The following is a 22,500-nucleotide window of genomic DNA, read 5'->3' on the forward strand; positions in this document are numbered from 1 at the left end:
TTCTGAATGTGTCTGTATGTATATATATATGTCGTTGCACTATTTCTGCACCGTCCCTCTGTACACCTTATACGATAGACTACATTCATAGTTTAAGCTCATAGAGTTTAAGACCATGTCCTCTCTACCACTTTGCAGTATGCTGTTTTCATCAATAAGAGGTCCAATTGATGAGACTGCAACCTTACGCTTTTTTAACGAATGAGAACTCTTTCGGGTTGGCTTTTATTTTATCAATGGCCCATTTCTCTTCTGCTTCTCTTTGATTGTCAGTAACATTTTTCAACCAGTTTTGGAGATGGTGTTTCCTTGATTCTAACGGGTCTATATCCGCCATGTGTGAGTGTTGCAGCTGGCAATATTTTAGCCGGTTGATTTTTGATTCGTTCTCTTTATCTTTCGTATGAGTGATTTTCTGGGACGTGTTAGTCCGTAGTTTGTCTTGTTCATGGACCGTAGCGTGGTGTTGTGTAGACATATGTTTGTGACAATGTCCATAAATAGCTGCCATGATGAATCAATGCTTCTTGGAGAGAAGGAGTCTGCGAAAGACCAGTCAATGAGTGAGAGCTCGTGGCTGATTGCCGACCAGTTAGCATTGTGAAGGTCCACGAGATCGAAGGGGTGTGAGGGATTGAGATCACTCGGATACGCAATTGGCTGCCAGAATCTTAGGCGACAGAGAACCATATCGTGGTCGGAAAGAAGAGGTTTTTTTTCCACTGTAATATCGTGGATATTGTTTGTGTGGTTGCTTAGCACTAAGTCCAGACTGTTCTTCTTGAACCTCGTTGGCACGAGCACGAGTTGGGACAGGAAAAACTCTTCCATAAATTGAAATGGCGATTCCACTGCGGCTTTGTCTGAAATGGAAATGCACGCACCAGTTTTCAGGGTATGAATAAACCAGTTAACACAGGGGAAACTGAAGTCACCCACCATAAGAATATTATCAGGATGACATTGTTGAAAGAAAGGCTTGATATTCGTGAGGCAGACCTTGAAGCACAATAGTGGGGAATGAGGTGGCCTGTAGAGCCCAGTTATTACTAAATCATTCCTTTTTGTTGCAGACAGATACTGATTCACAATAGCCATTGGAAAATGTGACATTTGTTTCTGCAGTAAATGAGTCATGTGGGTAAATGACAACTCCTCCCTCTTCTACTGATGCGGTCTGTCGGATTTTGGTGAAATTCCTTACTTTTACTTCAGCTTCCGAATGGGAGTTGTCAAGGTGGATTTCAGTAAGGATGAAGAGGGGAATGTGATGAGTGTGGTCGGTAACCCAGTCCTCAATGAATTGGATCTTCCATCATTTTGCATGGAAGGGTGTGCAGATGCCTTGTACATTGAGTAAGAATGTTGAGACTGGAGTAGTGGCCTGGTTAGACTTTTTTAGAGGCCTCGGTAGATATTTATGGGTTAATGATAGTGAGGAGGAGGATAGATTTTGTACTGAGGTAGCGGCAGAGGTTGGTTCCGTGTGATAGCCAAGATACTCTTCTGGATCTGTTTGGCTAGGTTTTGCATGGATAAAAAAGATGAATTAACCTGGTCAAGGAGAACTTCGTGGCTGGAATTGTGTTTACATTCACAGTTAGGTTGGTTGCTTCTACTGCTTCGAATGGATGCTCTCCAGAAGGAGGACTTTCCAAGGAGATAGTTTATCTCCGTTGATTTTTGTTCTCTGCATCATCCTTCTGAACTCGGGACTTAGGAAAATTAACCTGGGATATCAGCTAAAGGGAAAATATCGAACACTCAACCACCACTTCTTCATGGACGATTCGAAGTTGTATGGCAAGAACGGAGCATAAGTGAGTTCTTTGATGAACACGGTTCACTGTTCAGGAAGTGTGATATCATGCGCCTGAAAACAGGCAAAGTACAGTCCCTACTAGGGATAGAATTACCTAATAGAGAACTGATTAAACGAATTGAAAAGAACGGCTACAAATACCTTGGCATACTAGAGTTCAACGAAATCATGGAGAAGGAAATTAAAGAACAACTGAGCATGGAATATCTCCGAACACTAAGATTTGTGTTGCGCCCGAAATTGACCGGATGGAATAAAATCCAAGCGTTTAATATATCAGTGATAGCCTCACTTCGGTATGGAGCTGGAACCATAAACTGGCTAAAGAAAGAACTGATGAATACGAAGACAAGAAAAATATGCACGGAGCCTTCCACCATAAGAGCGACACCGATAGGCTGTACTTTTCCAGAAGAAACGGTGGGAGAGGTTTGATCAGTTGCCAGGATTGTATCGAAACAGAGGAAAACAGCTTAGTGTAATATGTAAAAAATACAGTGGAACCATTGTTGAAAGATGTAAAGAAGTCCGGCGACATTAAAACTGAGAATTGTGTAAAGAAAGAAAAAGAGGAAAAGAACACAAAAAAAGAAGCAGCATGTTAAGAAAAAAAATGTATGGTCAGTTTGCAAGAGATACGAACGCCAAGAAATTGTATCGGTGTCTAATATAGATTTCAAATTCTGACACAAGGCCAGCAATTTCGACGGAGATGTTAAGTCAATCCGTCGCCTTATTTCGGTGTATTGTCTTGATTGTGAAACATCGAGAATAACAGATACTTGCTTTAAAAAAAAACGGGATCGTTCTCGTTAGTGTTTCTGTCGTGACATATAAATTATATTTTAGCTCTCCATATATGGTAATGGGGGAACCTCTGTGTAGTCTCTTCATCTCACAAAAATAGTACCTAATTCCCCATCAAATTATACGTTATGGTCTTAAAGCAGGGCAGATCGATTAAGCAGTTTATCCAAAATCCCCTGTCTAGAAAATAGACAGAATGATGATGGATATAACATGTCTTTTCAATAAGATTTGCTCACCTTGGACAAACTTGGATGTAAATAACAACTGCTTTTGATTCGATACAATAAACCTGCAGTCCACTTCAAATATCTGACCTGAAAAGAAATAATTATTTTTGCTTTATAAGTTTGTTTGGTATGTTTGTTTCTAAATTATTATCTCGGTAATTGCAATTCCATTTAATTGACAAAGAAAACCAAATAATCTAAACATTTCTTTGTTTTTTTTTTTTGTTTTTTTTTTTCATCTTTCAGCCTCTGCAGCATGTCGGGACAAAACACTATTAGTTGCTAACCGCCATGGCTGGAAAGAGTTCAATTCACCGTTTTATCCCACAGTATATGAAGGGTATGTATATTACATATATATCAATTTATATGATTACATATATTCAACATTTCAGAGAAAGATGTCCAAAGTAAAGTTTCATCTTTTTTAAAGTTCATAGGGTTGCTTGATTGGAGCCTGACATATGCTTAAAACTTACCACTACCAATAACAGCACAACACAAACAACAACCACATGACCAAAACCACAACCAATAATAATATCTAATAACAACGGTATTACTACAGCACAACCTCATCCAGATGCTAATGTCACTAACAACAATAACAACACAAGTAACATCACCACAGTTATCAACAACTGCGACAATACGACTACCACTGACAATAATAACGGTTTCAAATTTTTCTACAAGGGCAGCAATTTTGAGGAGTGAGTGAGTCGATTACATTGAGCCCAGTACTCAACTGGTACTTATTTTTATCGACCCTGAAAGGATGAAAGGCGGAATTTGAACTCAGAACGGAGCAACAAGCGAAATACCTCCAAGCATTTTGTGCAGCGTTCTCTCGGTTCTGCCAGCTTGCTGCTTTCCTTGTGACCGCAATCACAACGCTATCTGGACTATTTCTTTATTGCCCACTGGACTACCACAACCAGTAGCAACTATAATATTTATTTCTTTATTGCCCACAGGGGGCTAAACATATAGAAGGGCCAAACAAGCACAGACAACGGGATTAAGTCGATTACATCGACCCCAGTGCGTAACTGGTACTTATTTAATCGACCCCGAAAGGATGAAAGACAAAGTCGACCTCTAACGATTCCGCCAGCTCGCTGCCTTTCTTGCAACCACTGGCAATAACAACACTATCTGCATAACCACACCCAGCAGCTATGAACCCTATCACCACCATCGCCGCTTCCACCCTACACCCACCCACACACCATCTATAGCCACGTGCTGATTAGTCTCGGTCGTCTATATTCAAGTACCGCTACATGTAATGAGATGATGGAAGTAACTCTGTCTCATACGCAGATTGTCTATTCCAGATATGGCCTGCCACTACATGCATTCAATTTGAAATAGATTATCAGATGGGCCTTAACTGACCAGTTTAAAAATTGTTCAGTTTTAAAACTGCTCAACGGGGAATTGTTTCCCAACATGGTGGCATCTTGTCTTCTTTTCTACCGCATTATGTACAGTGAGAGAAATGTTTGTTATTTCTTGCAGAGTGACATGAAATATGCCTTATTTGTTGAGTAATACTCAATGCTGCTGTATATTTAGAAATGTATGTATGTACCTATCTATGTAAGTATGCACGTATATATGGATCTTTGGGTATGTATGGATGTATCTGTGTGTATGCATATGTGTTGTTTTCACCAAGGTTGAGTGGGGACGTGGTAGTCATGTTGGGATTAAAGGCGTTGGAGGAGTGTTTCTCTGTAAAGGGAATTTTTACGCAGACTCTCAGCAAAGTAGAATGCGCAACCAAATCCATTTGAAACTAACACAAAACCTTTCTACAATGGTATTGTTGAAAGAAAGGTTTGATTTAAAAAAAACTATAGATATTGTGATTAGCAGTCTGTGCGGTCGAAATACTGTAGTACTTACAATCTAAATACGAGATCACTCTTCAGTGCCACACACTTTACGTGACTCTAGTCAAGAGACATTAGCTTGATTACTTTAGGTTGCACGGCGAACACAAGGAAATATTTCATGTTTTTTTTTACAGTTTGACTTGATTGGATTATTAAGAGCATCAAAAGTAAAAATATTGCTGTAACGCAAGTCAAGCCACCGATACTTGCATATAACAACTAATGTAAAACAGCAGTAATAAAGAAGAAAGAGGTGAATAGGAGAGATGACTGGGTTGATTTATGATTGAAGCAGAAATTTGTAACTTTCTAGTGTCATGATTTTTGGCCACCATGAAAATAACTATTGGTGCTGACAAGAAAGAACGAAAAACAATTAGCTAATGTCCTTACCAATATAGCTGAGAAGAAATCAAAATGTAAGTTTTAGTCTAGAAGGAATAAGAATCCATTGACCATGAATTTCATAGCTTCTGTTGTTTGATACTTCATCTGATTACATATGTTCCCACTGATTATAATTGATTAGTTTCAAAGGCCGTGTTTCACAGGCAAAATTTACAGTCAGTTGAGCCAATGCAAAGGAATTAGAGGAGCTTATTGTATTGACTCCGGGGAAATGAGTAGCAGAGATGCACATCGGCTGGAATTTAAACTCAAAATGAAACAAAATGTCATGATACTTTAAATTTATCCCATGTAATTGAATTTAATATATGTAATATGCTGAGTTGAAAAACATGGATTAAATAAGATTATCCATAGACTCAGTAGATAAATTTCCTCTTTATAATTCGCTTCATCTGGAATGACAGTAATTAGCTATTGTTTTAGAGTCTAATTAATTTCACTCCAAGAATCAATGAAAGACAAATTCTTTTTCCGGCTGGATTTTATATTCAGAATGTTTGTAGACAACACTCAAATAGTGTAACATATTTAGTTTGGAACACTGCATTTACTGCTAATTGATCATAATTAAAGATTCCTCTTTTTGTAAGAAGATCGAATATTTAAATGAAGAATGTTTGATAAAAAAAAAAAAATTTTAAGGCCGAAATTGCGATATGATTGGTAAATATATTCGTATGATGCTACATTGGTACATTAGGCGTCGTTCAAGGACGAGTTAATGGTTTATATAGCTGTGTCAGGTATTAAAGCCAGACATTAGCGGGACGAAGTTAAATGCATTTTGTCAATTTATGCGATTATATTGTCTTCAATTTTCATAGACAAATATCCCGGCTAAAGATAAATTGCCAAAATAATTATTTAATTACGACTGAAATTAAGAAAAACATCTAAATAGGTTAAAGTATATTCGACGGTGTATTAATGCCCAGACGTTTTGACAGGTTATCAGTACAGTTTATGTGAATGTGTGTGAATATGTGTGTGTGTGTGTGTGTGTATTTTTGTATGTGTGTGTATATATATGCATATATAAATGTATCCACACACATATATACGCATATATGTGCGCGCGAATATGTTTAATTGCGTATGTGATTTTTGTCGATGTTAAATGAAATTATAAAACAAAACAAATTATAAAAATAAAACAAAATTGTATCGAAGCTTGGAATAGGTTTCCTACGTAGGATATTTTACTTGCGATTTTTCGAATACATTCTATATAAATGTGTGTGTGTGTGTGTGTGTGTGTGTGTGTGTGTGTGTGTGTGTGTGTGTGTTATCAATATCAACAGTTATGAATGAATTGTATCAACAAACATGTGCTTCGCCCAGCCTCTGCTGATTAGTTAGAACGTATGAAGGAAGTTAAGCAGCTAACACGGTCCGTGAGTGGAGCGCCTCAGAGAACTGTCTTTGGGCTGCGGCTGTTTATGGTAGCTCTCTCGGATATATCATCAGTTACACAGACAACCACACTTATTCGTTATGCCGACGATGCAAAACTTGCAGTATTACAAGTAGTCGACTATCCTTTCGATGCTACTCTCCTGCAGTAGACCTAGACGCCATATATAAATGGGCTGAAGAAAAAACCATCCAGTTTAACGCAGGAAAGTTCCAAGCCCTCCGCTATCAGCCTTGCTTGCGTTAACATGCCGCAGCAAGTTTAATTTGAACCAGAAGTAATGGCAATCCCAGAGTCATGTACAGTGTGTGATGATTGAGCAACGACGCCTCGTTTCACGTACATGTCAAAAAGCTAGAAACAATGTGGAGGCATATGGCCGGATGGATTCTGAGGAAGTTCAAAGAAGGAACCGGAAGACCATGCTGGTTCAATGGAGAATATTTGTTCTCAGCCGTCTGGTCTACTGCTCTCGACTGTGGTCACCCAACAGAGTCAAATTAACAGCAGAACTTAGCTGTTCACCTGGAAGACTGCATCAATGAAACAGCTGAGCAACCAGAAACGGCTGAAAAACATACGACTCAACTCCCTGAAGTGAAGACAGGAGAGATATGTGGTGAGCCGAGAGAGGTTGGCACTAAACCCCTCGAGAGTTATACCAGCCCTAGAAATGGACGCTACTGCGCTGTTCAAAAGGTTCTGTCCATCCTTTGAGGGGGGGGGCACTGTGGTCTAGAGTAAGAGCCCGCTAATCCTGGCCCGCAGCACAGGCTTTTATTTTTTGTTTACAAAACCAACTTACTGTTACGTATTTCTTCCACCAGTTGTAGAGAGATTATTCGCCTTCAGTCATTTGTTTCTGACGAATCACCTATACTGCTAAGCGCTTTATAGGTATGAAACGAACGGTGACTCTATGACCAGCCATAACTCTTAACTTCCTAAAATACACACACGCAGCCTCAGAATAGAATTTGTTTCAATTGTTTTTCGTTCTGCTTTTTGTAACCTTCTATTTATGTTTTTTAGCCCATAGACAGACAGACGTTTATATATATATATATATATATATATATATATATATATATAAAATATTGAAAATTTCAGAATATTCCAAACACGAAAAATTGTTTTGGAAATTTAGTCGTGACTAAAAGCAAAGATTCACCATCATAAAATAGCAATGAAACGGATACACTGAGCAGACGGCTTGAGTCAGCACTAATATTGATATCATCATGTAAATTATATTTTTGGTACACTGGTCTTGTCAGAACATCACAAAAACCAAGTTTTATTCTGGATGTTATTTACCAATACTTTTCACAGAAATCGATCTTTTAACTTTTCCTATTTTTTTTTATTTATGCATTATAAACTTATGTCTATCAAATAGAATGTTGTTGCAATACCAAATATTCAGATCGCCACCGTCTCATATATGTAACAGAGAGAGAGTTCAAAACTTCTATGAAAATAGAATATCCTTGAAATAAATAGACAAAGACTTCCTCCAGGTGTTTTTTTTTGGGGGGGGGGGAATATGAACACATTACACAATATGCTCCCATAATATCATCCATTTGGACATGCTACACAAAGCCAATTGCAGTAGATCAGGACATTGAAACCAAATATGGAAAAGCAACAGCCATGTTTTGTTCTTAATAGCCCTCAAAATGCTTAGTGGTATTTCGTCTGCTGCTATATTCTGAGTTCAAATTCCATCGAGGTCGACTTTGCCTTTCATCCTTTCGTGGTCGATAATTTAAGCACCAGTCAAGTACTGGGGTCGATTATTCTCCTCCTCACAAAAATCTAAACCTTGTGCCTATAGTAGAAAGGACGGCGAGCTGGCAGAATCGTTAGCACGCTGGACGAAATGCTTAGCAGTATTTCGTCTGCTGCTACGTTCTGTGTTCAAATTCCGCCCAGGTCAACTTTATCTTTCATCCTTTCGGGGTCCGATAAAGTAAGTACCAGTTGAACCCTGAGGTCGATGTAATCAACTCATCTCCTACCATAATATTGCTGCCCTTGTGGCAAAATTTGAAATCATTATTATTATTATTATCATTATTATTATTATTATTACAGAGCAGGTAGAATCGTGAGAGCGCAGGGGGAAAATGCTTAGCGACATTTCGCCCGTCTGTACGATCTGAGTTCTGAGAAATGATTATTTCTATTATTTTACAAAAAGGAGAACATATAGCAACATATCTTGAGATATTTTATTCTGATTTAAGGCAGTAAGCTCGCAGAATTGTAAGCACCCAGGCAACCTTAATCCTAAATTTTTTAGCGGCATTTTGTCCTTTTTTTTAAGTTCTGAGTTCAAATTCCGCCGTTGTCGACTTTGCCTTTCATCCTTTGATAAAATAAGTACCAGCCATGTACTGGGTCGATGTAATCGACTAGACGCTCCCTCAAAATTCCAGGCCTTGCGCTTATTGTCGAAAGGATATTAATTATTACCTATATATATCATTTTGTATTCAAAGCCAATGTTAAATTTGTTCATCATCTTTCTGTGTTCAATAAAATATAGCAGCATTCAAGTTCTTAAGTCTATCGAATCCAGTATTTTTTTCTTTTGTAAGTTTCTTCAAAATTCAATAATACATTGTTATTGAATTAATCCACAGGGCATCAGATAAACTGCTTTCAGGTTATAACATAACCTGAACCTTGAGTTCAAATTCACCGAAGCTTTCATTGTTTTAAATCTTCAAAGCTCGGTAGAATCAGTGCCAGCTAGCAAAAGGAATTGACAATAATTGCCCAAATAAATGTAACTCTATATCTGCTATTGGCAGTATATTTTCATCAGTGGCGGACAATATGCTCCCCGGTACTTGAGTTCAAGTTTTGTTTAAAGTCTAATTTAAATTTCATTTCAATGAATTCGATAAAATAATTAAGAGTTAAATATTTTCACCTGTTGGAAATTAGTTATCAAAAAGTGGGGTTCAATGGTTCACCAGTTGCCTTCAGTAGCAAGACCTATTTTGAACTGCTTTTGTTTATATTTTCCACAAATGTCCATGTTACGAAACAAGCTAAAATATCGATATATTGTTTGCGATGGAGGTGGAAATTGAAATGTTTACATTTATTTCATGGTATGGATATCAATTATTTTATTGTTGTAGCTATAGCTTTTGATGTTATACACTGAACTTTCAGTTTACCTATCTAATGTCGTCAGAACCAATTTTGTTATAAAATGTGCATGCGCATATGTTTGTATGCGTGTGAGTATATGTGTGTGCGCATATGTTTGTATGCGTGTGTGTATATGTGTGTGCGCGTAGGTGTTTGGATGTAGGTGTACGTGTCTATAAATACACGTGTGTGTGTGTGTGTGTGTGTGTGTGTGTGTGTGTGTGTGTGTGTGTGTATGCCAGTAGTCGTTTGCACTGCTTCTGCGCTTGTTTGGGGGGGGGGCCTTGTGCCATGCTTGTTCTTAACGTTTGTAAGCTTGCCTGGATCGTGGGGCGCTGTCTCATTGACAGCAGGGAACTTGTCCCAATTTGCTTCAAACCAATCTAGTGTCCGGTGCCGTTTCTTACGAAAAATCTTCAGTGCAGTAATGTAAATGGAGACCATGAGAGACTCTCATCTTACCTGTGCCTCTACATCTGAGAGTCTACAGAGAGAGCATCCTACATTAACCATAAGGACTCTTCTGCTTTATCTGGTTGTTGGCTTTGTATAGCGCATCATCTTTATCAGTATTCTGATCTGGCAACAAAAAAAAGAGTCTTAAAAGGATCCAGTCATGGGCATATTCCTTGTATGGCACTATCTTTTAATTACCATATTCTGTTGGTACAGGTATTTTTGAGAAGGGGCGCCTCCAGAACACTTCGTACAGCGTTATTACTTTGGAAATAAAAGTTGCTGATTCATTTACTTCCGGACATTCTAGGGAGTGCAAAAAACTCATGTAATTGTAGTCCAGTGTCATTTCTGCTGGCAATCCTATGCCACCCAACACAGTTTGGTTGATATCCTCTCTGGCGTTTGAAGTTACCAAGCAGCAATCGTTGTTCTTGGTTTGGGGTTTTCTGAATCGTCCTTGAGTGTTGGTCATAGAATTCGTTCCGTTGTATTTTGTGTAGAGCAAAGGAATGGAGTAGAGTGTAGGGCAAGGGATAGGCGTTGGTGAAGCTAGCAGGCCCATCGGATGAATGTAGTTGATGTGTCAAAATCCTCTGTACCCTGTGAGGCAGGTGAACTGTAATGAGACAGCACTTGATTGACTCGGCATTTGCCAACACCAAGCAGCAGCGGAGATTGTCCAATGAGACATGATGGTCTTTCCTTCTGTCGAAAGCGATCTCTTACACTTAGCCCTACATCAATTTCGGGTGCTGGCTTATAATCAGTAAACCGCCGTTTCTATGTTGAACCATTGTAATGAAGCGATGCTGAAGTGTCTTATCCAAGGCACAGACCTGAGTATGGTTAACACGAGAGACCAATAGTTGCTGATGTAGACGGTCACTCCCTCTCCACGCCAAATTGCTGTTCAGTGTCGCAGAAGTTACCAGAACAATGTTGAAAACGAAGTCGGGGTGCCTCGTGGACTTCAGTTCCCAGTTTTTTCAACTGCGTTACCCCGGAAGGCTTCAAAACGGATGCACATTAATGTTAGGCAGCAGAGGTTTCGGGTCAAAGTTTGACTTCTTTTAGATGGAATACTTTCCCAAGGTGACAGGTTCCATCTACGTAAAGCACCTGTCTTCGTCACTCCTGTCAGTAAAGCAATTTTGTTGGATTTAGTGTGGTTAAGTGGCATCAGAAAGTCCGAAATTCTACATGATTGTTTGAGGTTGTTTTAGATTTTTAACACAAGACACTTTTCTTAAAGTTAGAAGCTTACCCCTTGTACCACTCGTCAAACCATTTCTATGATATGAGTGTGTGTGTGTGTGTGTGTGTGTGTGCATAAGTGCGTGTGTGTGCGTGCGTGCGTGTACTGTATAGTTATATAACAATGCAAGGGTATTTTTGTTGAAGATACAAAATACTTAAGTACATTACATATTATTAATGGGAGATGTCGACAAACAGAAGGTATCGTAAGCTATAATATAATCGCTATCTGTATTGGGCATGTATACAGTGCGAGTATATATGCGTATAATTATATGTATGTATGAATGTATGCACATATATATATATATTCGTATGTATATGTATGTGTGTGTATGTGCATTTACAAATACACACACACACACATAAATATATATACTTGTGCTTGTGTATGCTCGTATTTGAATGTGTAAAGGCGTGGAGTGTATCTATCTCTCGAGAGCATAAACATACTCCCGTAAAATGTAATTTGGTTTCTTTTTGCTTATTTTCATTCATGACTGATGTGCTGGATTTTGTGTGTATTATGCTACACACACACACACACACACACACACACACACACACACACACACACATATATATAAAGAGAGAGAGAGAGAGATGCATACATCTATATGTATATATATAAATATATATCTTTGTCTTTATTTACATACGTACATACATATATGTGGATATATGTATATGTGTTTAAGTGTGCGTCTTTTTGATGAAGAATAGGTATGTGTGTGGGGGGAGAGAGAGGGGTAGAGGCTGATATAAATGTTGGCCCTCTCTTTCCCGAGCAATCAAATCATAAACATCAAACGGTATCATTTTTATGTAAACCCTGCAATATGACACCGATCTATGTCGACAAAAGAATAAACTCTTCCAGCTAAAATCATTTCTATTCTTTTAGGATTCCTTAAGCGACATAACGAACCAGTACAAAAAAACGCCATGCTTGCCGTTGCAATTTCGATATACTCATCAAAGAGTTACTGTTACAAATATGCATTTGTATTGATACGAATCTCACTTCAGCAATTCGTTTCTCTTTTCTTTACATTTAATATCTTTTATTCTCTCTTTCTCTCTCGTTCTCAATCTCTGTCTCACTCTCTCACGCTCACTCTATTGCATGCTCTCGTGATAAATGTACATACACACACACGCGCGCGCGCACATGCACGCGCGCACACACACACACATACTACACACACACATACTACACACACACATACTACACACACACATACTACACACACACATACTACACACACACATACTACACACACATATACTACACACACACATACTACACACACACATACTACACACACACATATATATGTCTGTCTGTGCATATTTGAGTGTATGTAAAGATATATAAATTGTATTCACATCTACAAATAATTGTGCACAAATGTAGAGATATAGAGAGGTACATACATATATTATGTGTATCTCTATATATCATATATGCCCACACAGAGACAGAGCCATAAAGACACGTACACACATGCATATCATTTATACACAAACACACACACACACACATATATATATATATATATATATATATATATATATAAATCAAAAGAGTGTAATTAGATAAATAAGAAAAATAGTACTTGATACAATATACACTAAAGTATAGACGTTGAGATAATTCTCGTATAGCTTGTAAAATCAACGTTTTAGTCTAAATAACTGTGTGTGTGTGTGTGTGTGTGTGTGTGTGTGTGTGTGTGTGTGCGTGTGTGCGCGCGCTTGTATTTGCATTATCTTCTGCTTTTAATTAGTTTAAATCTGTTGTAAGTAGTTAGTTTCTAACAATCATACAGAGCTCCACCGTTGGCAGAAAATAAAAGCAACGTCATATTTTTTAACTTGAAAGATATCTTGTATATTCTTACTGTTTCTTTTACAGATCTTATTTGTATGTATGTATATGTATGTAAATATATATATATATATATATATATATATATATATATATATATATATATATGGAGAAGATTAGAGGGGCGGGAGAGGAAAGAAAGAGAACTTCAGTTATATCTGTACGTAGTTAGAATTTTCGTTTTTATCTCATTTAGCCCCACCATCCACCAAGTCGCCATCTACACCTCACGTACCACAACCAATGATAAATACTATAAAATTTTAAAACTACAAAACCATAAATTGTGTGATATTATAGAAAATCGAAAAGCTATGAAAATTTGAATGTCTGAACATTCGAATATACGAAAGTCTGAGTGTATAGCATTCAAGAACGTACAACGTGAAAAAAATTGAATTCTATTGCTTTCAAATTTAAAACATGCTGATAGCAAACAATCTGTCCATCCCAGTGGCTAGATGGTAATAGTAATTGAGATATGAGGATCGGCTGAAAATTTCATAGGCTGACCAAGATACTCTCATGGTATGTGATAATCAAATAAGGTTTATTTTTCAACATGCTGCCTGCCTTGTATTCCCCATCTCTTCTTACTCTTCCTCTACCTTTCCATTCCTCCCTAAGTTACCTGTAACTTCTTTTTCCCTGCCTTTTACTCTTATCATCCTCTTCTCCTATTCAACCTTTAAATCTCTCAAACCACTATGTGAAGTGCTGTCGTCAACCTTCCCCTCCAGACGAACCCGGTATTATGATAACGTTTCTATACATCTATCTACGGCATATCCATGAATTTTTGCGCATTCCATCTGTTGTTTATGAACATTACAAACATTTCGTAATTCCGTGCTCCCAGAAATAGCTATCAAGTTAAGGAAAACTATGCATTCTCCCTTAGTCTTCTGTATTTTTTTATACTCCAAGCAATAGTAAATTTATTTGTCAATGTATATATATATATATGTGCTTGTACATATGTTTTCATCTTCTGAATATATTTAGTCATTTTTATCTATACAGGGGTCGACTGAAAAGCTCATAGGCTGACCAAGACACTCACATGGAATGTAACGAAATGTGGTTTATTTTTCAACATACCCATCCCCCCGTAGAAGATATGACCTCATCATCACTGTGATACTGGTTCCCAGCCAAGTGCGTTTTCATGCTGAGTGACAGATGATAGTCAAATAGGGCCAAATCAAGAAAATAGGGTGGGTGATCAACCAGTTCAAAGCGACGGTAATACACAGCAGCCATTGAAATCAAGGACTTGTGTGCTGGAGCGAGTCCTGATGAAACAAGACCCCCTTTTGTCAGTTTTCCTAGACGTTTCATATTGATGGCTTTGCGTAATTGCCACAGTAAGTTCGCAAAGTACTCTCCATTGATAGTATGAGCCTTTTGAAGATAGTCAATAAACACAATGCCTTTTGCATCCCAAAATATTGAGGCCATTACCTTCTCTGCAGAGACGACTTTGGCCTTCTTTGAACAGTTGAGGAGAACTGTTTCCACTGCATACCTCTCGGTATTAACACTGCCTCAGTTGCCAATATATATTTTTTTTCACAAGACCACTGGCTGATCGCCACTCCAACACCTGTTCTGGCACTGTCTCTCTTATATATCGCTGGCAGTGAAGTGAGTCGCTGCTGTCTCTAGCGGTCGAGCGTCCGTCATTGACGAGACCAAGGACGGTCGAAATCAGGTGATTTAGTAAATCTGAGTGCGTGGGCTGATAGGGATTTATATCTCCTGCTAGCGATATAAACAAGAGTGCGTTTTGCACTAAAAGCTAATACGAAAGGTTCTCTCGTGACATCTACCGAAGTATAGTTTGTTCTACCAGAACGTCCACGTTTAAATGGGGATATCATATCTCTTTGTTGAACCAACACTCATCCTGAGTAAGAAAACGTTCAAGGCAACCAGTTGGATCTGCCTGAAACAATGTCAGGTTTTTCTATGACATGATCGGCCTGGTGTGCTTTTGAACAGGTGTCAGAAGACGTGGCACTCACCGAGCAGGAACCCTTGTCATGCCAAGTACATTGTGCAAACCTTCTCAACCCTCTCGCGATGTATGCTAATAGCATTGCCTATTTGATTTATAGTCAATTGCCTGCCATCCATCAGCACGTGGTGAACACGATCACTGTTTTCCTCGGTGGTGGCAGTTAAGGACGTCCAGACCTTGGGTCATGTTCAAGACTCTCCGTTTCCCTCCTACATTCAGCTGCCCACTTTTGCGCTGTTGATAAAGTTGGAGCCTCATCCCCTAACATGGCAATCACGTCAGCATGGATGTCCTTGCAGGTACTTGATAACACCACGACGCCAAATTTTGTTCATTTTCAAGAGAAATCGCTATTAATTACTTTTGAAGTTTTCTTTGAACAGTCAGATGTCAGTTTACCTGCAACGAAACGATGCAGTTATTAATAAAAAAGAGTTGAAATAAATGCATACAAGATTTCACAGCTCAAGCACCATTCCTTCTTCATAGTCAGACGATGAACTTTTCAGTTCACCCTTACGACCTGATGTTATATTAGAATGATACGGTGATAGTATTTTTGGGCAGGCAGAAATCAAACTGTTGCTTCTCTTTCTTTCTTGTTATCATCAAAATAAAACCTTCACAGTCGCTAGAAAGGTTAAATCAGAGTGGATCTCTTATAACCAAAGAATACTTCAACCCTCAACAACCTATTATCATTATTATTATTATTATTATTATTATTATTATTATTATTATTACTGTAGAAATTTATAGAGAATTGGTGGCGGGGAAGTGCAGTGACGTTCTCAGGGAGTCGATGGGCGCCGACGAGAACGAACTGGTTAGTCTGTTCCGGAGGACTTTCTGGTCGGGAATTATCATGGATAATTTCCAGATGCCCTTGGCCTGACAAAGATTATAGTAGAAGGCACATGCCCAAAGTGTCACGCAATGCGAACGAACCCGGAGCAAGCTTCTTACCACATAGTCACGCCTACGCCTATATATATATATATATATATATATATATATATATATACACACACATGCGTATTTATTTATATATATACACGCACTCGCGCACACACACACACACATCTGTGTTATGCATTTGCGTACGCTTTTTTTTTTTACCTGCGAGCAATAATTAAAATGCCAGATATTGTCATAAACGCATGTAAATGTATGCATCAACTGGTTAGGTTATAAAATTTGGTATGTTGTCTATATATATATATATATATATATATATATATATATATATATGCACTTAAGCATGAATACATGCAATGAAATTAATGTATATGCAACTGTGCAGTTAGCATCATTGCTAATGGACACCGAAAAGGAAACAAAATTCATCTTTTTCTATACATATCCAGTGTGTTCCAGCATAACCTTAAATAGCCTTAAATGTGCTGAATAAAAGAAAGCGATGAACACGTACGTGCACACACATCCCAAAACATAGACACACATTTAAATGTCCCTCCCACAAACATACGAACATGCGTACAAACATGCACACAAACGAGAGATCCTTTATTGATATCCAGCCCTGTTAGAAATAAGTATCAAATTTTCAACAGCTCAAACCGTAGCATACTCTACGTGGGCAGTAAGGGCATCAGATGATAAGATCCTAGATATTCCTAAAAGGGTGGGAGCATCATGATTAGTAGACCTTGGATTAAAGTCTCTTTAACAGCATTTATCTAACGTGAGACAGTTGCGAAATACCATTATACTGCCCTCAAGTAGTATAATGATATTTTGAGAATCCTCGACTGTGATCGTATGTCCGACATAGAGAGGGCAGTGTAATAAGCAGTTTTATTCTCAGCCACATGGTTCTGGGTTCATTCCCAACGAGTAGCATCTTGGACAAGTTTCATCTATCATAGCCTAGGGGCGGCCAAAGCTTGTGAGTGGATTTGGTAGACAGAAACTGTTTGTCGCTCACCACCGCTTGACAACCGGTGTTGGTGTGTTTACAACCCCATAACTTAGCGGTTTCGCAAAAAAACTGATAGAGTAAGTATCAGGCTTAAAAAAAATAAGCACTGGAGTTGATTCCTTCGACTAATAATCTTTACGGTGGAAACAAGTAAAAAATAAAAGATTTCCCCATTTCATCTGATGCATTGAATCCCTGTCATTTTTTTTTACAGAAATCTTAGTTGTTGGTGGATTTTGACAGCCGCAAATGAATTCGACATAGTGGAGCTACAAGTGCTGGATTTTGAGGTAGAAGACTCACCTGGGTGCGTGTACGATTCTGTTAAAGTTTATGATGGTAAGTGTAGATATTTAACTTAAAAAGGATACGATAAATAGAAACATAAGTATATACATGTGTGTGTGTGTGTGTGTGTGTGTGTGTGTGTGTGTGTGTGTGTGTGTGTGTGTGTGTGTGTGACCCATGTTACAAAAGGTTTGCCATCCAAGATTAGAACTGTTGTGGAGCTCCCTGTAATATAAAACGGATTCCCATATCATCCATGTTCATTGACGCACGAGCTCATGCACACACACACACACACACACATACACACACACGCATACTCATGCAGACACACTCATCTCCTCCTTTCCTGTATGTATACGGGTGCAGGCTTGACTGAGTTTGAAGAAGGTCGCTTTATAGCCATGTTGTTTAGTGTTCAGTCCCTTTGCACGGTATGTTGTGCAAATGGCTTCTACTATAGCACCGAGCCGTCCAATGTCTTATGAGTTGATTTGGCATGCGGGAACAGTGGAAGCCCGTCGTATATATATATATAATCTTTTATTTGTTTCAATCGTTTGACTGCGGGCGTGCTGGAGAACCGCCTTGAGGTTTTAGTTGAACAAATCTAGCCCGGAGTTCAGGGAGTCTCTCTAGGCCATGCTGCTATTTCTTCGCAGCCAGAGATCACTTCGGGCATGTGATTATAGTAGCGCGGGAAATAATCGCAAGCCAGATTCTTCAAGTCGAGCCAACCAACATAAAACCTAGTGGCAAACCAAGAATGAAATGATTGGATAATATCCATAATTTTTGTTGGTCAGCTTTGGGAATCCAGCAGGAAGTTTTAATTATGATTATTTCCTATAGAGGAGGTGCCTCAGTACTCTATCCCTACGATCCACCCAGGAATCGTGGAGAGTGGGATTAAATTGACTGTAATTACAACATTAATGGGGAAAGCAGTGATGAATGTTAAAGAAAACTTATTCGCGCAAAAGATGTAGTGAACTTAGCTTCGAACTTCTAAAATAAGTGTGAAGTCAGTCTGAAGGTGGAGAGAGAGGCTGGTTCTTGGTGCTGAGGTGTGTGTGCGTGCGGGCGCGTTTATTTATATTGAATGTAATTATATCAACCAATGTAAACTTTCAAGTTTTTTTCTCACGTGACTTTTTTTGTCTCACTCAACAGGTGGAAATGTGAACTCGCCAAGTCTCGACAGATGGTGTGGTGTGAAGCATCCTTCATTTATTAGTACCGGTCAAAAACTCATGGTTCAATTCGAGACAGATGATTCTTATGATTACAAAGGATTTAAAATGCGCTACATAGCGAGAGATGTGTGTAAGTAGAACACTTGCATATTTGTGTGTGTGTGTGTGTGTGTGCGCGCCTCGATGTGTGTACCACCGTGTGTGCACGTGTGTGTGCGTGTGTGTGTGAGTATTCCAGATACTCAGTATTTTCCAATTAACTGAAAATTTCTCTCTTGCGTTCCATATTGACGCCGGTTACCAAGAAGCAATATTGTATAGTGGAGAATACTTTGTTGGAAACATTATTATTATTATCATTATTATTACTACTACTACTACTACTACAACTAGTAGTAGTAGTATATTTTGCTATTGTTTTGTGAAAAAAATTGTTAATGTTGGTCATAGCGTTGACGGTGACGACTGTGGATTTGCTACGTAATCTCGTTGATATCTTTGTTAATGACGATAAGTAATTTTACGTGGTTGCTTAATACCCACATCACCCTGATCGTGCAGATCTATACCAAAAGCCCGCCAATCATTACTGTATCGACCAATGCGTCCTTTTATTTGGATTCTGCTTTAATTGTTAAGATGTTGTGGTGTGCTGTTTCGAATCATGTGTTATTACACACGGTCTATAATATTCTTCTCCTGCATCAGCAGCGACAAAAATTGGTTTAGCTTTACTCAACAGCGCTTTCTCTTCTGATATGGGAAGAAATCCTCGTAGGTATTCGAAACATAATATGGAGACGATTGTGTTTGGTATTACCTTGTCCTGAATCAACATTAAAAATTTATTAATATAACCGATTTGCTTTTTGATTCTTCTGCCCAAGGAAATGTTATTTATTTATAAATATCTATTTAATGGGCGTCGACAGTCGAGTGACCTGTCAAGTGGCTCATGCCATAGTAACAAATATTGTTTCTCGAAACGATCACGTGGTTATACGCAATTGACAATAAATGCACTCCATAAAAAAAATATACCAATAAACGATAGCTTAAAATTGAGATATTAATTTATGGCAACATGAATAATAAATATTTTTTTAAATGTTATTTTCTCTGCTTTCGTTTTTTTTTCTTGCCGTTTATATTGAAATTTATTCCAATATTTAATGTTTTCGTTGTATTTTGTTTCATAATATTAAATTATTGTCTTTATATAAACATATTTGTTTATCAATTTTTTTAACGTTTCATTTACTTGTACGTTGATTTGTTTAGAAAAGAATATTTTTTAAAAAGCTGTTCATGAAAATATTTTTAACATTGCACTTTTTATGATATGTCTTATTTGAACCAGCGTCCTTAAACGTCTCTTATATTTACTTTTCACAAAATCAAGACCATTAATTCAGAAACTATAACATATCAAGTTTAAATCAAATAAAGTTCATCAAATAATGCTGTATGGTGATATTTGTTTGCTTGTCATGGTTAGTTATTGGGTTTATTCTAATGAGAAACAAAGATGTAATAACAAGTTCAACAGTTATGTTATTTCCCCATGTTTCAATGAGGCTTTTTGTGGTAGTCTTCATTCACTATTTTCTTTCCAACAATAATTTTTCAATAGATACTTCTTATTTCCATTCCTTTTATTGTGTTTTGAATCATACTAATTCTGGATTTGGAAATAGATGGGGGACTCCATATACAGTAACTTAACAATAAAGCTACCTCTCATAAGAATGAGCTGTGGTCCTGTTCAAAATTGCTCTATTCAGCGATTGATTGGAGATTTTGTTGATGAATGTGTCAATGATTCTGATTACTGCAGGAGTGGTTGGAGTTCCTATGGATATAAACAGACTTTTCGTCAAGTTTTCTGTAAGAATATATGTCTGTCTTGAGGTTTGGAGTTACATTCAAGAAATTGACCTTCATTACACTAATCATAACTGTTCTAATCAGTAAAAATTCTTTGAAGATGTTTGTTATCATTGAAGGTGTGATCGTTGGTATTGCTTGATATTGCTAAACCAGCGTTCCTGAACAGAACTACACGGTTGTTGGGGTTATGTTTATTAAGGTTAAAAAGGTTGGGTCGGTGACTTTAAATTCTCATTACACCGCTGATTTGTATCAACTTTTCTTCATAGGTCGCGGTCTCTTTGTTTTGAATCAGAAATACTCAAACTGGAATATACACATATATTCTTTTTACAGCATTCCTCTGCGGCCCTGGAAAATACTTGAAAGCGGAACTAGAAGAAAGAAAATACCTAGTTTCACCAAATTTAATATCTCCCCTTTACAGGTAAAGTATGCATCACTTATATTTTGTGTTTCTTCATACATTACATTTAAGTTTTTGTTTCTGTTTCTTTTATCACAATTTTCTGGATTTGTTCCTGCGAAATCTGTTAGTGTTTTTACCCTTGAAATGTTTGAGTGTATATTCTTCTATACCAATGACCCTCAACTCCTTCTGACAAATATTCCGCCATGTTTCTTCTTTCACTTTTGATGCATTCCCGTACGCTAATCAGCCCACGTCTGCCTTTATACCTCTTCATGTACAGCCTGTGTACGTTCGCCTTAGGGCGGAGAGCACCATGTATTGTATTTGTCTTTCGGGCAGTGCGATCGAGTTAGTTAATCTCCGTTCGTGTCCATTTCAGAGTGGTGGGGTACTATAACGGACTACAGTAACAGCCCATATGTTGATGGCAGTTACAAGGTTCCTTGAGCTGAGCTTAGATTTCAAGAGAAGTTTGAGGGCTTCAAACATGCAGTGATGACCTTGTCTTTCATTTCTCCGTGCAAGATATTGTCCAACTCCAGAATCCCACGGTACTTGTACCCATCATCATCCGGGTCTTCCACTCACTCCCATTTGGCAATTCTATGCGCCTACAATCTGCTCTTTTCCCCCGTTTCAAAGTGAGCACCGCACACTTCGAGATACCGAATTCCATCCCTATATCCTTGTTGTACATCTGCACAGTCTCAGCCAGCCTCTCTATTTCAGCTTCTAATTTTTGCGAACAGTTTTAAATCATCCATGAAGAGAAGGTGATTGAGATGAGGTCCATTCTTTTTCAGCTCATAGTGCACAGTGACTTTGGGTGGAACTATAGAAAGTGGGATCAAGGCTATAACAAATAACAAAGGTGAACCAGAGTCTTCCTGGCAGATACCTCTTTTAAATGTTACCTCGGCCAAGTGCTGGTTGTTACAGAAAAGACGTGTTTTCCAACTAGTCATGCACACACATTCTCAGAAACATGCCAAGTGTTTCCAAAATCCACGAATGCAGCAACATATCCTAAGTCCTTGTAAACTCTATCCAGACCATGGATTTTTTTGGTACCGTTTGCAGTTCTTCATTACAACCTTGTCTATCACAAGGTGGTCCTTGATGCCCTTCGATCCTTTTCGGCATCCCTTTTGTTCTATTGGAAGTAGATTCTCTCCGCAAGGAACGTATATATTTTCCCTGCATAGATGTCTGTTAACACTTTCCATAAGAGGTTAAGAAAGCAATGGGTCGGTAATTACCAACCTCATTGCCCTCTGACCGCCGAATATTTGCAACCTTCACGAGATTCTGACCATTTAGCTTTGACTTCATTAACTTATCCACCCTTCTGATGTACTCCTTCTCAGTTCTCATTTTCATTTC

General features: G+C 38.1%; 1 protein-coding gene across 3 annotated transcripts in view; it reads left to right on the plus strand.

The window, feature by feature from the left end:
* The window catches only part of LOC106867776 (scavenger receptor cysteine-rich domain-containing protein DMBT1), a 355,233-nt gene extending 334,081 nt beyond the window's left edge, over positions 1 to 21,152 (plus strand). For all 3 annotated transcript variants that reach the window (XM_089362003.1, XM_089362005.1, XM_089362002.1), the window contains exons 12-15: positions 3,106 to 3,199; positions 17,546 to 17,670; positions 18,793 to 18,945; positions 21,042 to 21,152. In XM_089362003.1, the coding sequence (XP_089218129.1) occupies positions 3,106 to 3,199; positions 17,546 to 17,670; positions 18,793 to 18,945; positions 21,042 to 21,136 (467 nt within the window). In that variant the 3' untranslated portion in view covers positions 21,137 to 21,152. The remainder of the gene's footprint in view (positions 1 to 3,105; positions 3,200 to 17,545; positions 17,671 to 18,792; positions 18,946 to 21,041) is intronic.
* Positions 21,153 to 22,500: the final 1,348 nt, after the last annotated feature.

The sequence above is a fragment of the Octopus bimaculoides genome, chromosome 13, assembly GCF_046866305.1.
Source record: "Octopus bimaculoides isolate indiv1 chromosome 13, ASM4686630v1, whole genome shotgun sequence".
In the NCBI taxonomy this organism is placed as follows: Eukaryota; Metazoa; Mollusca; class Cephalopoda; order Octopoda; family Octopodidae; genus Octopus; species Octopus bimaculoides.